Source organism: Gymnoscopelus microlampas, assembly GCF_963454915.1.
Source record: "Gymnoscopelus microlampas genome assembly, chromosome: 9".
NCBI classification, from domain to species: Eukaryota; Metazoa; Chordata; class Actinopteri; order Myctophiformes; family Myctophidae; genus Gymnoscopelus; species Gymnoscopelus microlampas.
Window position 1 is genome coordinate 15,557,238 of NC_139946.1, and position 17,557 is coordinate 15,574,794.

Below are 17,557 nucleotides of genomic sequence, written 5' to 3' on the forward strand. Positions count from 1 at the left end.
TTTCCAGACTGTATAGCGAGTGAGAATTGAGAAACAAAATTCGCCGAACGTAGCGAAGCCGTCTGGATCCCAGGCTAACTAAACATAACTTCTTCACTAATCACGGCTTCCTTCAATTTATTTTTGAAGCTTGATTTATTGTCTATCCTTATTATATGTGGCCCGTACAGCCCATTCCAATGTGTTCCTGCTCTATACATTACCGTTCTCTTAAGCGCATTAGTTCTTGGTATTAAAGAAGGAGTAAAGTGACCACCCATAGCCTGTCTAGTATTGGTGGGTTGTATCTGTAATTACAAATGTGCAGGTTTACCAGTATGACAGATGTTAAAGTGGTAGTTCACCCAAAAAAATTATTATTTTCTATCAATTACACACCTCATGAAGCCTTGAATTCCTTGAATGTTTTCTTTTGTCACATTCCTAAGCCAATAATTTGATGACTGGCGGAAATATGCTAATGTCTCCGGACTGGAGCCGCCGTCGGTCATCACATTTTTGGCTTAGGAATGTGACAAAAACAAAACAATCTCCATGACTTCAAGTCTCCATGGGGTGTGTAATCGATAGGAAAGTCATTTTGGGGGTGAACTATCCCTTTAAACAGAAATGTCACACGGTTACAAGCCAACCTTTGATCCACTCTCATCCAAGACAGTGCAGCATGCATCCACTCAACATAATGGCGTACATACTCCTCCCAGAGCAGCGTAGAGCGAGGCGTGCTGCCCTGTTCTGAGTGAAAAATCCTTTTTTGAAGGACCAAATTGTTGGGCAATAATAAAGACTGGACAGAACTAGTGATTGTAATACAAGTTTAACTGTTGAGCCAGTCAACAGATGTACTTCTCTTCAAATCATTGAAATGTTGCTACTCATTTTACCCACCATTTTGTTGATTTGCATCAATCACAGCCGACAACTTGGCCTCTTTAACCGGTTCAATAACAGCACCTTGTAAAACAAGACTTTAGGTTCAGGATTAGATCTCTCTTTTATAAAAAATGTTTTAACTCTTCATCAAGCCAGGGGGCTTTGATCTTCCTAACAGTACACTTTTTAATTGGGGCGTGTTCATCACAAATATTCAAAAATAAGGTTGTAAATATTATTAATGCAGCCTCCTTACAGTCAAGCTGTGAGCTTGTATATCTGCAATTTTTGACCAATGTTCTAAATCCTAAGAGTTTTCTGAAAAACTTATATAACTAAAATCTAAAATGACACAGATGCTTTCCCTGTTTTAATGGGTTAAAACCTAAAGTTAACTAAAGCTGATCAATTAGGGGTTTAAGAAAGTTATAAAAGGTTAAAGCAATACTACAAGGTTGCAAGTCGGTCACAATAGCAGCTCTTATTGACGTGAGCTTCACTGATGCGTGTGAAGTTAGGCCACTTGTCTACAATAAACGTAGGAGACTTTCAAGCGTACTCTCAATTATATTCGTCCTGTTCCGCAATTATTAATAATTTCAACTGCACCGGCTGTTCCGCAATTATTAGTAATTTCAACCCCATTGGCTCTTCCGCAATTATTAATAATTTTAACCGCACCGAATGAAACGAGGTACACATAAGAACACACACACACACACACACACACACACACACACACACACACACACACACACACACACACACACACACACACACACACACACACACACACACACACACACACACACACACACACACACACACACACACACACACACACACACACAGTAGTAGCAATCTATTTTCCAAGGCTGCTCAGTCTTCTGAAATGACATCTCCCCTAAGATGACCTGCCTCTTTCACAACCTACGGACTAAGGACAAGGCTGGGGCTCTCTGAGGGACGCTACCAACATTAGCTGATACGAGCCAAATATCTGGCAAAGCAAAATATACGTTTGAAAAAGGGATTGATACTCTACTAACAACTTCAGCCACACACTGTTAAGCTGCTGTTGCCAAATCCCCACCAGCATTCATGCGCAAAATTGTGCTATGTGAGCGTGCTGTGGAGAATCAATTTCGTCCTGCAACTTTTGGAAGAAACCAATACCATAGAAAAGGGTGAGTTTGTGACCCTTTGAGATATCTATCTTTGTAATCATATCGATTTCTAATCAACGGAGCAACTATTGAAGATATATCTCCCAGAGTACATAATGGCAAGGTACAGTAACTACACAACTAAACCTCTACTCAAGTGCCATTGTGCTTTTACTCTTCTCTTTTTCCTCTGTCGAAGGAGCATGAGAAACCAAGATCAACAATCTGGAGAACACAGCAAGACCTTACTTTACGGCTGTCATTAAACAAGAAGAATGTAGAAGTGGGGTGAGAGGGCCTTCTCAGTCGCCACCCCCTCCCTATGGAACTCACTCCCAGCTCACATCAAGAAGCCCCCACCCTCGCCACGTTTAAAACCACACTCACATTGTATCTATTATTAGTTGTATTAGAAGCCTGCAGAGGCCCTGATACACTACCTGATGCACTAAGATAAACCTGTATTGATCCCTGGAGGGACATTCTGCTGTCACAAAGCTAAGGCAGGTTGTTTAGCCTGAGGCCCACAATATACAGTACCATGATCTGTCCTGAACTGTTGCTTAACTAATGAACCATAAAGTGCAGATACTGTAAATGAAGATACTAAGGATGTGCAAAACTAGCCAAATGGCTAAACATTTACCCAAGTGAAAATAAAAAAGTTTAACTGTTTAAATGTGAAGGGTGACAACTATGTTTGCTGTATTCACACCACAGATTGTCAATTTCTGCAATTATAATTTTTCGGCTCCGCATCACATATTCTGGTTCAACATAAGACATATTGCTTTATGAAATCCTTGTCTTCCACGGTAGAGATTGGCTGCTCATCAGTGGCGGTCATTTTGACAATCAACCTGGTCAAGCTTTCTTGACAAGTTTTGTAGCACTTTTTTCAAAGTGAATGCCCACACTGATGTTTGCTGGGGAGTAGTGGGGTTTGAACTGATATCACCGCCGCAAGAGTCACTCGACATCACTGGCAGGTGTTTGATGTTGCATTACTCCAGTGCTGTGGGAGTAAACCAACTGACTATCTCAAAGTTATATATACAGTATAAGCCCACATTATTGCTTGAGTTTACTTTTCGCCTCCGTTTTAAACAGCTGGTGATTTTTCTAACCGTTAAACATTTTAGTTAAAGTTTAAATGTTTAGAAGCCAAACCCGAGAAGGTAGCATGTTGAAATACAGCACCTAATATCAATTTGGACCATCTTGTGCAACATATGACCGTAGTGTACAGTAGTAGAGTGATGAAACCAAGTTATCGTATAACCGTTTACAAACTGCTAATTATGTATTCGAATCCACCTGCCCAAAGGAACACCCATGTGTTACTCCCTTGTAGTGTATTGAGCAGCGCTCTGGAACCATTGCCTCTCCACCTCTTCCTTTCCGAGCTCCCACAGCTGGCGGAGGATGCTGATGCCGGTCTTGGCCGTGGTCATCAGGTACTCCTCGTTCCATGGCTGCAGGGACACCGCATACCGCGCCATGACCAGAGACTGGACGAGCCGGGACAGCACCAGAATGTAGAGCGAGTCTTTCTCCGCCTGGTTGAGGGGAAGGACGCTCTCCCAGCCTGCGAGAACGGGTCCGCCCACCTCGACGGGTTTGGGGTTCTCGATCATCATGTACGTGACGGTGATGGCTAGCTCATAGATGAAGTAGCCACTGTTCATGTCTCCGAAGTCCAGGATGCCGGAGATCTTATAGCCATCGGTGTCGCTGCTGGGTTGCACCAGGATGTTGAGGTCGTTGAAGTCCCCGTGATTGATGCCTGGAAGTAAGAGATACATTCATGTTTAACCCGTTTAGACCGGTTATACCTTTCAAGCGGGGAACGCCTCTGTGTCATTTTAGTAGTTACTATATATTGCTGTTGTCGAACAGAAACCTCTTATCCCCATATTCAAAATGTTTGTGTTTTTTCGTAAATTAATGCTAAGGCATCACAAAAAAGCATCAAAAGTAGCAGATCTGCAAGCTCAAAACGCGACGCTTCGTGCTGCGTTTTGAGCTGGTAGATCTGCTACCTTTGATGGTTTTTTAGCGGTGCCAACCGCTCTACACTTGACTTTGTCCGTATGTCCGTCCGTCCGTCCGTATCAGCACGGGATGATGAGCACGGGATTTTACACAGCTATAACTCCAGTTTGCAGCATGCCACCAAGTCCAAATATGGTATGTGGACTTAGACCACCAATAGGGACGAGCATGAATTGCTGAAGTTATCACAGCGGGGTCCAGGGACCCCCCGCGTATGTTCTGTCCGTCCACCCGTTTAGGGCACGGGATTTAAAACAGCTATAACTCTAGGTTGAAGCCAGCCACCAAGTCCTAATTTGGTATGTGGACTTACACCACCAATAGGGACGAGCATGAATTTCTGAAGTTATCACAGCGGGGTCCAGGGACCCCCCGCGTATGTTCTGTCCGTCTGCCCGTTTAGGGCACGGGATTTAAAACAGCTATAACTCCAGTTTGCAGCATGCCACCAAGTCCACATTTGGTATGTGGACTTACACCACCAATAGGGACGAGCATGAATTGCTGAAGTTATCAAAGCGGGGTCCAGGGACCCCCCGCGTATGTTATGTCCATCCGCCTGTTTAGGGCACGGGATTTAAAACAGCTATAACTCCAGTTTGCAGCATGCCACCAAGTCCAAATTTGGTATGTGGACTTAGACCACCAATAGGGACCAGCATGAATTGCTGAAGCCCCGCCCCCTCTGTCTTCCCATTGGCTGGCCTTTAAACAGCCATAACTCACGTTCGCAGCATGCTACGGAGTACAAATTTTGTGCATGGACTAAAACCACCAATAGGGACAAACTATAATTACTTAAGCCCCGCCCCCTCTGTCTGCCCATTGGCTGGGCTTTAAACAGCCATTATTCCAGTTTGCAGCATGCTACCAAGTACAAATTTGGTAAGTGGACTCAGACCACCAATAGGGACGAACTGAAATGAGTTACGCCCCGCCCCAAAGGCACCGCTTCCTTCACACAGGGTGTGATTTTTTTTTCTATCCTGAGAAGTAACAGTTTTGCACATAATGAGGTTTCCACCCGAAAGAGACAATGTATAGCAACATAATTCTTTTTTTAATTTTGGGACATGTTTTTGTGAACAATATCAATAGCCAAAAACAATGCATATCCAAACATTTTCCAATACATTTGATTATCTTTTTCATGTATCAAAATATTTCCATGAATTTCATGACCGTGGGAACCCTGGAATTCAAAACCCACTAACATTAGAAACTCAGGAAGCTCTGCAGTTTTTAAAACCAGTCTCAAGCTTTGGCTAAAGTCAGCACAGATGTGTCACCATCAACGAGTGTTTTAGTGTTTTTATTATATTTGTCTTATTGATTCTTCTTACCTCACACTGATGGACTGTTATGTTTGTATTATGCTGTTTCTTTGTTATGATCAAACATGTATGTATTTTTATCTTCTGTCCTATTATAATCCTCCAGGGCACCATTATGTTTTACCCAAACAAACCACTATTCTAAATTGTTCACCCCCCGGCAATACGTCTTTTAAATATTCCATAGGTTTTTTTGTTCATTCTTTTTAATTCATTATTTACATTTTATTTTGTATTACTGTTGGGAATATTTAAGATAATATGATTGCACATTTACCTCCTTGGAGTACTGTTTGTTAGTATGATGTTGAATGTTACAGTCTTTGTGGAGAAGCTACACTAAACTAATTGCCTCTATTGGGATTAATAAAGTTGGCTGAAGTTGCAGTTGACTCCCATGTTCAACTCTGTTTAACTTTTTTTCTAAGTGCTTTATCCTACTATAATTCTAGTAACCTCTGTAGTGGTGAGTAGGTGAAGCTACCCGGTTCTCCTCAGTGGCTGGAGCAATTGCTCTGATTTTGCACACAGCCATTGACCATTACCATCTGAACTTAACTGTGAAGCCCGTTTTTCAATTTCATCAAATCTCAGCTTCTTATTAGCGTTTTTGTGTCAAACACTGTCGCCATGGTTACGGGGCTGCCCAGCTATGGGACGAACTGCCTCCCGGGTTGTTGCCAGATCATGTGCGCATATCCCCCCACGGATGCGTCGACCGGGTATGGTCTAGTAAACATAATTGACTTGACATCGTGAAGCCTGGCAAATATTTCGAGTGCCCACATTCACTGGGTTCCCCAGGAAAGAACATTTCATCAAAGATCACAAACAAGCAAGTCGTCACTGTTTTTATCATTTTAAAAATATAAAAAAAATAGTGAAAATAGGTGATCTACAATCTCGCACCGTGAGGCGTTGTGAGCTTGTAGATCTGTTATTTTCACTACTTTTGTGCGACACTCTTGTATGATGAAGAAAGGCATTAATTTATGAAAAAAACATGAAAAGATGAAATATGGTTTCTGTCCGACAGCAAAAAGGTTGAATTTGCAACGTGTCGTGAGCTTATTGTAGATCTACAATTTCCTCTGAATGTTTGCTGAATGACTACCCATTATGACATAGAATAGGGATACTAGAGTTGATTAAGGTAATGATGTGATAAAAGGAATGTCGACATTTAGTGTTCCACTTTTGTCACTCAAACATTTTTTTATTTTTAAAGATATTTTTGGGCCTTTTTCTGGCTTTATTGTAAAGGCTTAGTGAAGAAAGACAAGAAACGGGGAGAGAGACACAGGGAATGACACGCAACAAAGGCCGCCGGGCTCTGGACTCAAACCCGTGACACGCTGTCAGGCTACATTGAGCATAAGATCCCGGACCGCCCACTCAGACATTTTTAACGGGCATAAATTGACATAAAAGGATAATCACAATGCAAATTGATTTAGAGAGCAATACATGAGAGTACTGATGCGAGACTGACTGTGCCTGTCTGCTCCATTGCCAGTAAAAGCTCAGACTGAGCAGTTAGTAATCTAGTTTCCAAGCTGCTCAGCCTCCTTGCAATGACTATAAATCTCACCTAAGGTAACCTGCCTCTCTCACAACCTCCTGACTGAGGACAGGGCTGGAGCTCTCTGGGGGGAACATTAGCTGGTATGAGTCTACTACTGCAGTGTCAAGGACCCCCAAATTTATATTTGGCCAAGGACCCCCATCTGAAAAGGTTTTGTGCCAGGGACCCCCAGAAGAGAAGATTTGTGTAAACAAATCTAAATCTAAATAAAAAAAAATTAAAAATTAAAATCAAATATCAGATATACAAGCTCACAGCGCGTATAAATGGATAAAGTGGTTAAATTAATTGTGATGCCATGTTAAATACTTTTGCCCCCCTCCCCAAGGACCCCCAAGGGCCCCCACTTTGGGAAGCAATGTACTACTGTATTTGGCAAAGCAAACTATGCCTAGATAGTGAGACAAATCTTTGAATATATATATTTTTAAAGAGATTTTTTTTTACTCAAATCTTTGCTTCTGGGGGAACTAAATATTTTGAGATGGGAGTCCGCGGCCAAATACATACATCATTTTGGGGGTCTTTGGACATTTTCTTTTGCTCAAGTTTGAGCACCACTGATATAGCAACATACATTTTTCAGAAAACTCTTAGGATTTAGAAGACATTTGTAGAATTGGGTCCTCAGGTCTTAATGGGTTAAGCTGCTGTAGGGAAATCTCCACCAGCATGCATGTGCAAAATTGTGCTATGTGAGCGTGTACCTGCTGTGGAGAATCAATTTCATCCAGTAACTTTCATCCAGAAACAATACCATAGGAAAGGGTGTGTGTGTGACCTTTTGAGACTAGAGGTAGTTTGATTTTCTTTCTCAAAAAAAAGCAGCAGCAAACCTTGGCCAATCGAATCCGGATGCTAATGACAATACGTAAAATGATCATACAAACATTGCATAAAAACAAATCTAAACGTAACGACCATGACAGATAGAAAGTGTCAATGAGGCGCGTCTAGATAGGCCACTTGTTCACATCGAAGGTCTGACAATTTGAAGTGTCTAAGCACCTCTATTTTACCAAAACACACACACGGCGCCCAAACACTGTTTGGAAACCTTAGAATGGATTTTTTTTAACCTCCCTGGCCGGGTCCCTGGCACAAAGCATTTCCAGATGGGGGTCCGCAGACCAAATACATATCAATTTGGGGGTCCTTCGCACGAAAAAGTTTGAGAACCACTGCGTTACAGACAGTACATGTTATTATACTCACACTGGCGAAAAGAGGAGCGTTTAGGGAGCACACAGGCGTTGTACTGCTCCATGACAGCCTTCACCACCGCTTGGATAGGCTCTGTGTCCATGTGACAGAGGTAGGGCTCCAGGAGAGGAATGCTGGACAGACTCCAGATGAACTTGTCTCTGTGCAGCACGCCGAGATGGGGGTGCTCCATCTGGTTGATTGATTTGATTGAATTGATTGAATACTTTATTAACAGTTTGCAAAGACAAGCACGGGGACGTACAGTTCAATACAAGGTCTGGGGGCAGGAACCCCTATGTGTAACTATACCTTTCAGGACGGGAACCCCTTTTGGGGTTCCTGTTGCTATGTACAGTATATATATATAGCAACATACTTGTTTTGTAATTTTTGAATAAATATTTGAAGTTCTTCAGAAACCATAGGTCAGGATTTAGAAGGCGTTTTTAGAATCGGCCTCAGGTCTAAATGGAGAGGATTTTAAACTCAAGAATGCACTATTATTTATGACAATAAACTCTGGTGATCATGAACCGATGTGAGGGTTTTGATTGATTGATTGAATACTTTATTAGTCAGAAATGTAAACAGCACGAGGTACAGTCAGACTAATTAACTATTAATGTTAAAAGGACAACACAAGTCTCTGAAGCTATCTATGAAATCTATGAAAACGTTTAATAAAAAAGGAGTCTTCAACGTTTTTCAGGCCAAGGACCCTTTAGCTGAGAGAGATGAAGCAGGGACCCCCACTACATATTGTATAAAATTGTGTTGAATATTAAACTTTTTCATAGATTTCATAGATAGCTTCAGAGACTTGTTTGACAGCACCATCGTCAGTGTTGTGTAAATTCATGTTTTTTTGTTGGTTTATACGTTATCCTTTCTATTAATATTTTGGATTGATGTTAATGTGTATTTTCAGACATTTAACCACTTAAAACCTCAATACTTACTAGTAAACCTCACATTTGGCTCTGTACTTGGTCTGCTCTTTTTTCCCTCTACACCAAACCTCTTCACCAAAAATAGCAGCTCTACAAGCTCTTGTAGATCTGCCATTTTCGGCAAATGAACCCCCAGAATAGGGATGCTAGGGATCAAGTGGTTTATAAAAATAAAGTTCCTATCACACAAAGATTTTGCGGCCCACCTGTAGTACTTCTCCTGAAGACCACAATGCCGTAAAACATTGAAATGCCTAGAAATAATTGAAAATGTCCAAAAGCTTTCAGCAGAGCCATTAAGTTACCTCTTGAAAGATTTTGTCCATCCTGGCGGCCACCTTGCCAACTTCATAAAGTAACTGTGGCGAGACAGGAACCTTGGCAATGGTGCTGCCGGGCAAATAAGTCAGCAGCCGCACAAGATACTTCTGAGGGCCGAACCCACAATCTGTTAGGAGAGAGGACAAAAGAACTCATGAAGTGAAAATGACTTTTTAGAGGAGTGGTTCTCAAACTTTTTTGTGTCAGGGTAGGGACCCCCAAATGTATATTTATTTGGCAGTGGACCCCCATCTGAAAATGTTTTGTGCCAGGGACCCCCAGAAGAGAAAGAAAAAGAAATCCAAATTATTCAAAATTTGATATAAACAATAAATCAAAAATAGCAGATGTAAAAGCTTGCAGCGCGGCACGAAGTGACGCACTGTGAGCTTGTAGATCTGCTATTTTTGAATAGCCATGACGATTGTGATGTTATATTAAAGGAGTAGTTCACCCAAAAAAAGTACTTATTTTCTATTAATTGCACACCCCATGAAGCCTTGAATTCATGGATTTTTTTTTGTTTTAAGCCAATAATTTGATAACCGGGTGTGTTTCCTTATCCGCTATTTTGTCCATTGAAAATGTTGCCAATATATGGATGCCAGGTTAAGCGATTAAAGAATAAAGCAAAAACTAGTTCCATTGAGTGTGTGGTGACTTCCTATATTACCAGCGCTTTACATTGCATTAATATTCATTAACAATTAACTAAAATACCAGTCTACTCACTTCACACAACTCTCCTCTTATTAACCTTTCTTTTATTAAAGGCAAACATCAGGGCATTTGCTTTAATATGGAGCTCATGAGGTCTAAGATAAAGGTGGTTGACTGCAGCAAAGACATGTCATTCCACGAGGAATTACAATAAAAGCATACATCAGCACACAAGGGAAAAAGAGAGTTCAATTGCTCATTAATTAAGATAATGCACAATCAGAAACTAATTATCTGCTCATTTGGGGTACATTTATGTAGATTTGACACATTTGACTTGGAAAATAAGCTTTTCGTTGCGGTCATTACTTCAAAACTTGAAATAGAGCTCTGTTGTCCTCCAAGGAAGATGTGTTGTCTTATCATCTTTACTTCTACACAGTCATTTTCAGTAAAACCCTTCATTAACCCCTTAAGACCTGAGGCCAATTCTAGAAATATCTTCTAAATCCTAACAGTTTTCTGAAAAGTGGTGCTCAAACTTTTTCATGTCAAGGACCCCCAAAATGATATGTATTTGGTCGTGGACACCCATCTCAAAATATGCTGTTCCATGGATCTCCAGAATATTTGAGATAAACATTTTCACTTTAAAAATATAGTATATTCAAAGATTTGCACCAATTTTCACGGTTTTGATTTAATGGGTTAAGTCAAACCTATATACTTCGTTGACCAGGGTCCTCCTCAGAGGTCTATCTTGCCCCCCCCCCCCCCCCCCCCCATGCCAAATATCAAACTCACAACACGTCACTACTCACTAGGCGTAGCGACTTGGGAGTTTGTAGATCTGCTATTTTCGCTGAATGCTCCGGTATTTTTGACATGGCCAGAATACCAGAAATGTGGTTAAAATGGTCCTAGCCTTATTTTAAATTTCACATCAAATTATATAATGGGATGACCAAAATAAAATGACTACTATTAATGTCACATCGCCCACCCATATCCCAACCCAATCAGTGAGAGATCCCAAACTGGACAGTTCCAGTTTGGGAGTAAAGGACACTGGACAATGGCACACTGGACTACTAATAATACTTGTTTTGCACACAACGTCCGATTGTGGGTCTTAAACGGTTTATAAGGCTCAATGTCCAAACTGTTACACAAACAATACAGCAGTAGCAACGCTGTAGCTAGTGATATTCTGGTACTTCATGCTTCCTCAACAGTGTGGGTAAGAAAACCAAATAGAATAAAGACAAAACAAAAACAGTAAAGAAAAATAGTACACACACCCGCACGCACAAGTGCACACGCGCGCATGCTTAACATACTGTGATTCCAGTATGTGCAATGGCACTTGTTATTCAAATCAATCTGCATGATGGCAACAACTATGTAAATAAAGCCCAAGTTGAAAACAGACAAAAATCTGGATTTATATCCTTCAATGTCAGGTCGTGTGAAGGTGCCACAATAAGTCACAGTAAGCTCAGGCATACAATACAATAAAATACAATATAGCATCAAAGTACTGTAGCACTGTATGCATGGATGTATGCATGGATTCTATTCTATTAAAGCAAAATAAAATCTCACTTTTTTTGTCAGGTCAAGTCCCAGTCTCTGATTTGTGAAACGGCGTGGAAGGACTTTAATCCAAGTGTATGATAGAAAAGCACTCAGGTGTGTGAAGCTAAATCCTACTGGTACTTTTAATCACTGCTGCTGGAAATAACAGGGAAACTTTGATGGTATTTTGGTGTGCCTTGGGCACAGAAAAAGTTTGAAACCCACAGGGATAATCATGGAGCTCAACTGCTAATCCCGTAGAGCTGTATCATAAACACTGCTTGGTATTGTGGATTAGGTTTGTTTAACAATGTATCCCTCAGGACAAATATTGAAGCCTCTTGCGGGTTGGATAACCGCAGTAGCAGCCAAAACGTACAGTTTGACAAATACTGTACACAATGAGCACACAGCCACACACACAACTACTTCCTCCTCAAACAGTAGTGAAACGTCAACTGACATTAGTGCTGCCGACGTGCATCTGCCAACGAATCTCCTGCAAGTGTCTGACCTAGAAACTTGAAATACTGGATATTTTTGCTCAAGGCTTTTTTTTTTTAAACATTAACTAACATTATTACACGGCTTGGTTGAATGCTCGATTCTGATTGGTCAGTCATCGGTCATTATTTCTGGATAATGACCGATGAGCTCTATAACGGACCGCTGTGTAATCAGAGACTCAGAACACCTGCTCATGTCAACCTGTGCTGCTTGGTTATATGCTTTAACCAACATGACAGCCATGTAAACAAACAAACAATGTCATTTACAACTAAACGTTGCTCTCAAGAATGTTTTTGAAAACATTTGAAGTGAGAAATAGACGATGCAATAACCGAGAAGTCATTCTATTTGATCCACTGCGCTTCCTTGTTTATCGTGGCACAACAACGGGGGAATACCAAAACGCTCGCCCCAAAACACAGTCGCCCCGGGGCAAATCCGGCGGTATTACAGGCAAATCGGCAGTAAATAGAATGGGGGGCGAGTGTGTTTTGGGGCGAGTTTTTTTCCATTTCGTCATTTGTTTTTGCGAGGCGAACTTGTCCGCCCAGCCCAATACTTATGGAATACTTTCATTGCCGTAAGCAAGGAAATACTTTGTTTTGTTGTTACTTTTGGGTAAATGTATTTATGTATTTATTAAGTAGCCGTGTAATAAGCGGTATAATGCATGGGGAGGTAGTCATTATTGAAATTTAAAGCCCGACAGGGCGATAAACCACCTCGGCTGCGCCTCGGTGGTTAATCGCCCTGAAGGGCTTTAAATTTCAATAATGACTACCTCCCCATGCATTATCCCTTGCTTAACAAAACGTGTTTATAATTACACACATGGCTAGTGGACTAACTAATCACCAGTGTCTGTATGTTTGGTTGTAACAACAATAACTTGGGACAGGTTTAAGCAGATTTAGATCAAACTTGACAGAGTTGGGATTAAGATCAGAATCCTAACCCACAATTGATTTTTGTTTTAATCGGTCAAGTAAAAGTGCCAACAAGTTCCCCGATAGATTAATAGGATTGTCCAGGCAGGCAGACAGTCTCATTATCCTTTCACATGACATCCTACCATGGTTTCATGGTTTTATTTGTCTTATGCTTAAAGGAGTAGTTCAGGAGTAGTTGTTTTTATCGCATTCCTAAGCTAATAATTTGATTACTGGCGGAAAGATGCTAATGTATCCGGTATGACACTCAAAGTAGTCTCTTTGTGTCTCCTACCGGTCAAATACCGGTCAAATACACCCGGTCATCAAATTATTGGCTCCGGAATGCGTCAAAAATAAAACAATATCCAGGAATTTAAGACTTCATGGGGTGTGTAATTGATAGAAAATAAGTCATTTTTTGAACTATTCCTTTATCTGATCTGAATTGATTAGATTTTGGTAAAAGAAATGCATCACAAACACAATATAACTTCAACCCAGGATGTGCACATAAATGTATAAGATTAATGAAACCCTTGTTTCCAATGTGGCCCTGAAAAATAAATAGTCCAATAAATGACATAACATAGCAGTCATTGTGGGCAGTGAAATGCTTGTAGCCTACTTGTACTTTCAGTAAAGTCAATTAAAAGTATAGCGCATAGCCCTAGACTGGCTGTGATATTAAATACATTTCATGTATTCCATACAGACAGCCATTGATCCCCTCCATGCTCTCCCTGGTAGCTGACTCATTGCGACAGCATTACAAGTTGTGGCACTGATTGTGTACTATTCACTCAATAATTAATTGCTGTGACATGGGGTCAGCTCATTTCATTTAGTTTCACAACCATTTGCAAGTTCTGGCCTGCCTGCCTCCTATGTGCTCACCAAAGGAAGTTTTCATATCGTTGCTGTCAGGCAGAAACCTCTTATCTCCGTATTCTAACTTTGTGTGTTTCTTCGTAAAACGAATTCCCTACTTGATACTACTTGGTCATACTACAGCATCACACAAAAGCATCACAAGTAGCAGATCCGAAAGCTCGAAGTGTGGCGTGAAGCGACACGTTTTGATCTTGTGGATCTGCTACCTTTGCTATTTTTTCATTTGAATCCTGAAAAGTAACAGTTTTAGACATGTGAGGTTTCTACCCGACAGAGACGATATGTTCAGTTCAGCGGTCATTTCAGGCGAGAATGTTGTCCGTGTGCAGCTCGTGGAAAAGTGGAGATATATTTGACTAAACACGTTTTCAGCCATAACTTTTAAATGGTTATGAAACTAGAGGACAAAAGCTGACCCCAAGTCGCAGCGATTAATTATTGGGTGAGTTACACACACACACACACACACACACACACAACTACCCAGGAGGGCATGGGGGTGATCTATGGCTGTGTATATGGAATACATGAGATGTATGTAATATCATTTCATGTATTCCATTATACACATGTATGTAATATCAGCGCTCGGGTGGCTCAGTGCTAACGCGCCTGCTCACCACCACGAAGGTTGTGGGTTTAGAATCCACCGTGGTGCATCGGGCTTTGCCGGGCGTCTACAGTATACGAACACAATTGGCCTGTGTTCAGGGGAGGGACGGCGGGCGGGGAGAGTGACATCACTAGGTAACATATCGCTGCATGTATTCCTACGGTCTGGGGCGGCACCTGTCAGCAGGGAGTGTTGGGCGGGAGGAGTAGGACGAAGGCTCTACGTCCTCCCAGTGGTGGCTCCTGGAGTCAGTAGGAGGATAAAACAGCAGTAACAACACAGACATGTGTGTGAGGGGGGATCAATTGGCATAACGCCTAAATTGAGGATGAAAAAGGGGTAAACGATTTTTTTTTTAAAGAAGAAAGAAAGGTATGTAATATCACAGCCATTAGGGCTAATGAGTAATGAGGTGTTACGTAGTGAAAAGATAAAAACAGTAAAGTCCTCCTACCTATGTCCTCCAGGCTCATCAGCTGCCCCGTGGTTGTGGGCAGTGCAGTCTGTGCAGGGAGCCCCCTCTGGTGGAGGAAAGACATGGCGTGGGTCTGCACGTCCAGCAGAGTGGGGTTCTTGCTGTCCTCCGAGTTCATGACCTTCAGGACGTACTCCCCGCCCTCGGCGGGAACCACGTAGAAGTTCTGGTCATCGTAGCTGGGCAGCGGGCGGACCTGGGACAGGGTCAGCCCAAAGAGTCTCTTCACCACCTCCGATACCTGGGCGTGGCTGAGGTTGGGTTTGGGCTGCTTCACAGACATTTGGACCTGATGAGGGGAAAAAAATAATAATATATATATATATATATATATACATGTATCGTCGCTGTAGGGCAGAAACCACCACGTCTCCATATTCTAACGTTTTGTGTTCTTTTGTATACTTGATCATATAAAAAACACACAAAAGCATCAAAAGTAGCAGATCCACAAGCTCGAAACACGTCGCAAGGTTGTAGATCTGCTACTTTTACAAATTTTGAATTTGAATCCTATAACAGTTTTGGACATAATGAGGTTTCCACCCAACAGAGACGATATTGTCACTGTCAGGTGGAAACTGGAAACCTAATTTATTCATATTTTGTTCTGTAGATTAATACCCTGCTACGTCATACTACAGTGTCACACAAAGGTAGCAGATCTACACATTGCCCTCTCGCTGTAGTTTGGTGTTTTCACTGTTTGTTTTGGTAGACAGGGACGTTTTTGGGGCAACCAAAACAAACAGTGAAAACAACCAAATACAGCAGCCAGGTAAACACCACCCATCACTCCAGTGGCTGATATAGAGGGAAATTATGGGTAATTTTTTATCAAGTTATTTATGTTATGTAAACACAGGGCATTTACATACTATACCTTTAAAGTTTACTAGGAGCAGCAGCAGCAGTCTGTGCAGACTTATTTTATTCATGTTATCTTTTTGTTTTGAACCAGCGTGCATAACAATTCCTTTTAATTAAATAACAACTACACTAATGCATTCGAACACAGGCTATTTCTTCTTTTTTCCCTGAAAAGTACAACAGTTTTGGACATACAAAGGTTTCCACCCGACTGTCTGCACAGGATAGCCTTGGATCAAGACTATCATAGTCGTCCTGCACTTTCACCAGTAAAAGCCCATAGTTCTCCAAACAATGCAAAATATAAGGTGCTTACCCGGTTGCCTCAAATGTTAACTCACCCTTCGGAATCTTTGTGCAATGTATTAGTCCATATTTTTCAATAGATATGTGTTTTAACCCCGTCTGTGGCCGAACGTCTTTTTACATCCTGTTTACATTGAGTGTAATACCGGCTTTCACCAGATGCGCACCGTCACTACCGCCCACTGAGGAATACGGGAACTTCCGACAGAATCCAACATAGACGGGATTAAAACACTTCTTTATTGAAAAATACAGACTAATACATTGCACAAAGACTCCGCAGCGCTAGATAACATTTAGGGCAACAGGGTAAGCACCTTATACATTTTTTTTTTTACATGTACGGAGAAGTGCGGGCTTTCCTGGTGAAAGTGCAGGACGCACTGGGGGGTGCAGGCCAAGACTATCGTAGATATGAAAGTGAAAGTCAGACTCGGTAAAATACATCTATGATACTCTTGATCCAAGGCTAACACTATAAGAATAGAAGCCCAATACTACACTTGCACAGTACAGTACGATTCGCTTTAGCCAGTTTATGTCCACGATCCAGACAGACAGTCACTACGAAACAACACGTGCACTCTTACAATAGTAAATAACAAAACACATGCCCCGTAGCCCTACTTACATCTGCAACGTGGCTTCACTCACTGCACTGACAATAAAGACAAAACGTTTGGTTAGATCAGTCTGTTACTTCAATCTAACGCTCAGTGGTCGGATATCCGTGCTATTTCGTGGTGTAATAATGTAGTATGATAACGTTACTGGGAGGATATAATGTCATTTTATGACAGGACTTCCGTTTGGAAAAGTTCCACATTTTCCAGAGTAAAAGTTCCGCAGAGATAGGCTACTATAGGCTATATCAGTAGTTCTCAACCTGTGGCTCGGGAGTCGGGAGCCCCACATGATTTATTTTGCGTGGGGGGGATGACAGTAAAGTGACAATTTAAGGACTTTTAAGACCTTAATACCTTTTCTTTTACGACCATTACTTACTGCATCAGAAGTCATCAACAAACTATAAAAACATTGACCAAATGGTCAAATAATTAGGCAAAAGAGAACCACTGTAGGCCTACTACATAATGAGACATACTCAGTATGTTTGCATCAATTCAAAACGCTTCATTGTTCAGGAATCATTCCAGTGTTATAGCCTCTCTGCCTCATTGATCACTCATTGTTCCAAGCTCCAGCTCCATATGCCCTTTATAAATCCAATT

The 17,557-nt window shown here is 41.4% G+C and overlaps 1 protein-coding gene across 1 annotated transcript; it reads right to left on the reverse strand.

The window, feature by feature from the left end:
* Positions 1 to 3,281: 3,281 nt before the first annotated feature.
* On the reverse strand, positions 3,282 to 17,092 carry hykk.2 (hydroxylysine kinase, tandem duplicate 2). Its single transcript, XM_084065712.1, has 5 exons — positions 16,957 to 17,092; positions 15,129 to 15,438; positions 9,475 to 9,617; positions 8,229 to 8,409; positions 3,282 to 3,825 (listed from the first exon to the last, which is right to left on the reverse strand). Exons 2-5 carry the CDS (start codon positions 15,430 to 15,432, stop codon positions 3,380 to 3,382), a joined length of 1,074 nt encoding a protein of 357 aa, XP_083921838.1. The 5' UTR covers positions 15,433 to 15,438; positions 16,957 to 17,092; the 3' UTR covers positions 3,282 to 3,379.
* Between the last annotated feature and the right edge of the window lie 465 nt (positions 17,093 to 17,557).

What these genes read in the sequence shown, in the direction of transcription:
- hykk.2 (XM_084065712.1), bottom strand. Translation starts at nt 15,432, where the DNA reads ATGTCTGTGAAGCAGCCCAAACCCAACCTCAGCCACGCCCAGGTATCG. An exon ending in GATGAGCCTGGAGGACATAG is followed by an intron (nt 9,618 to 15,128) that starts GTAGGAGGACTT and finishes CTCTCCTAACAG; the next exon opens with ATTGTGGGTTCGGCCCTCAG. An exon ending in ACGCTCCTCTTTTCGCCAGT is followed by an intron (nt 3,826 to 8,228) that starts GTGAGTATAATA and finishes TCTTACTTCCAG; the next exon opens with GCATCAATCACGGGGACTTC.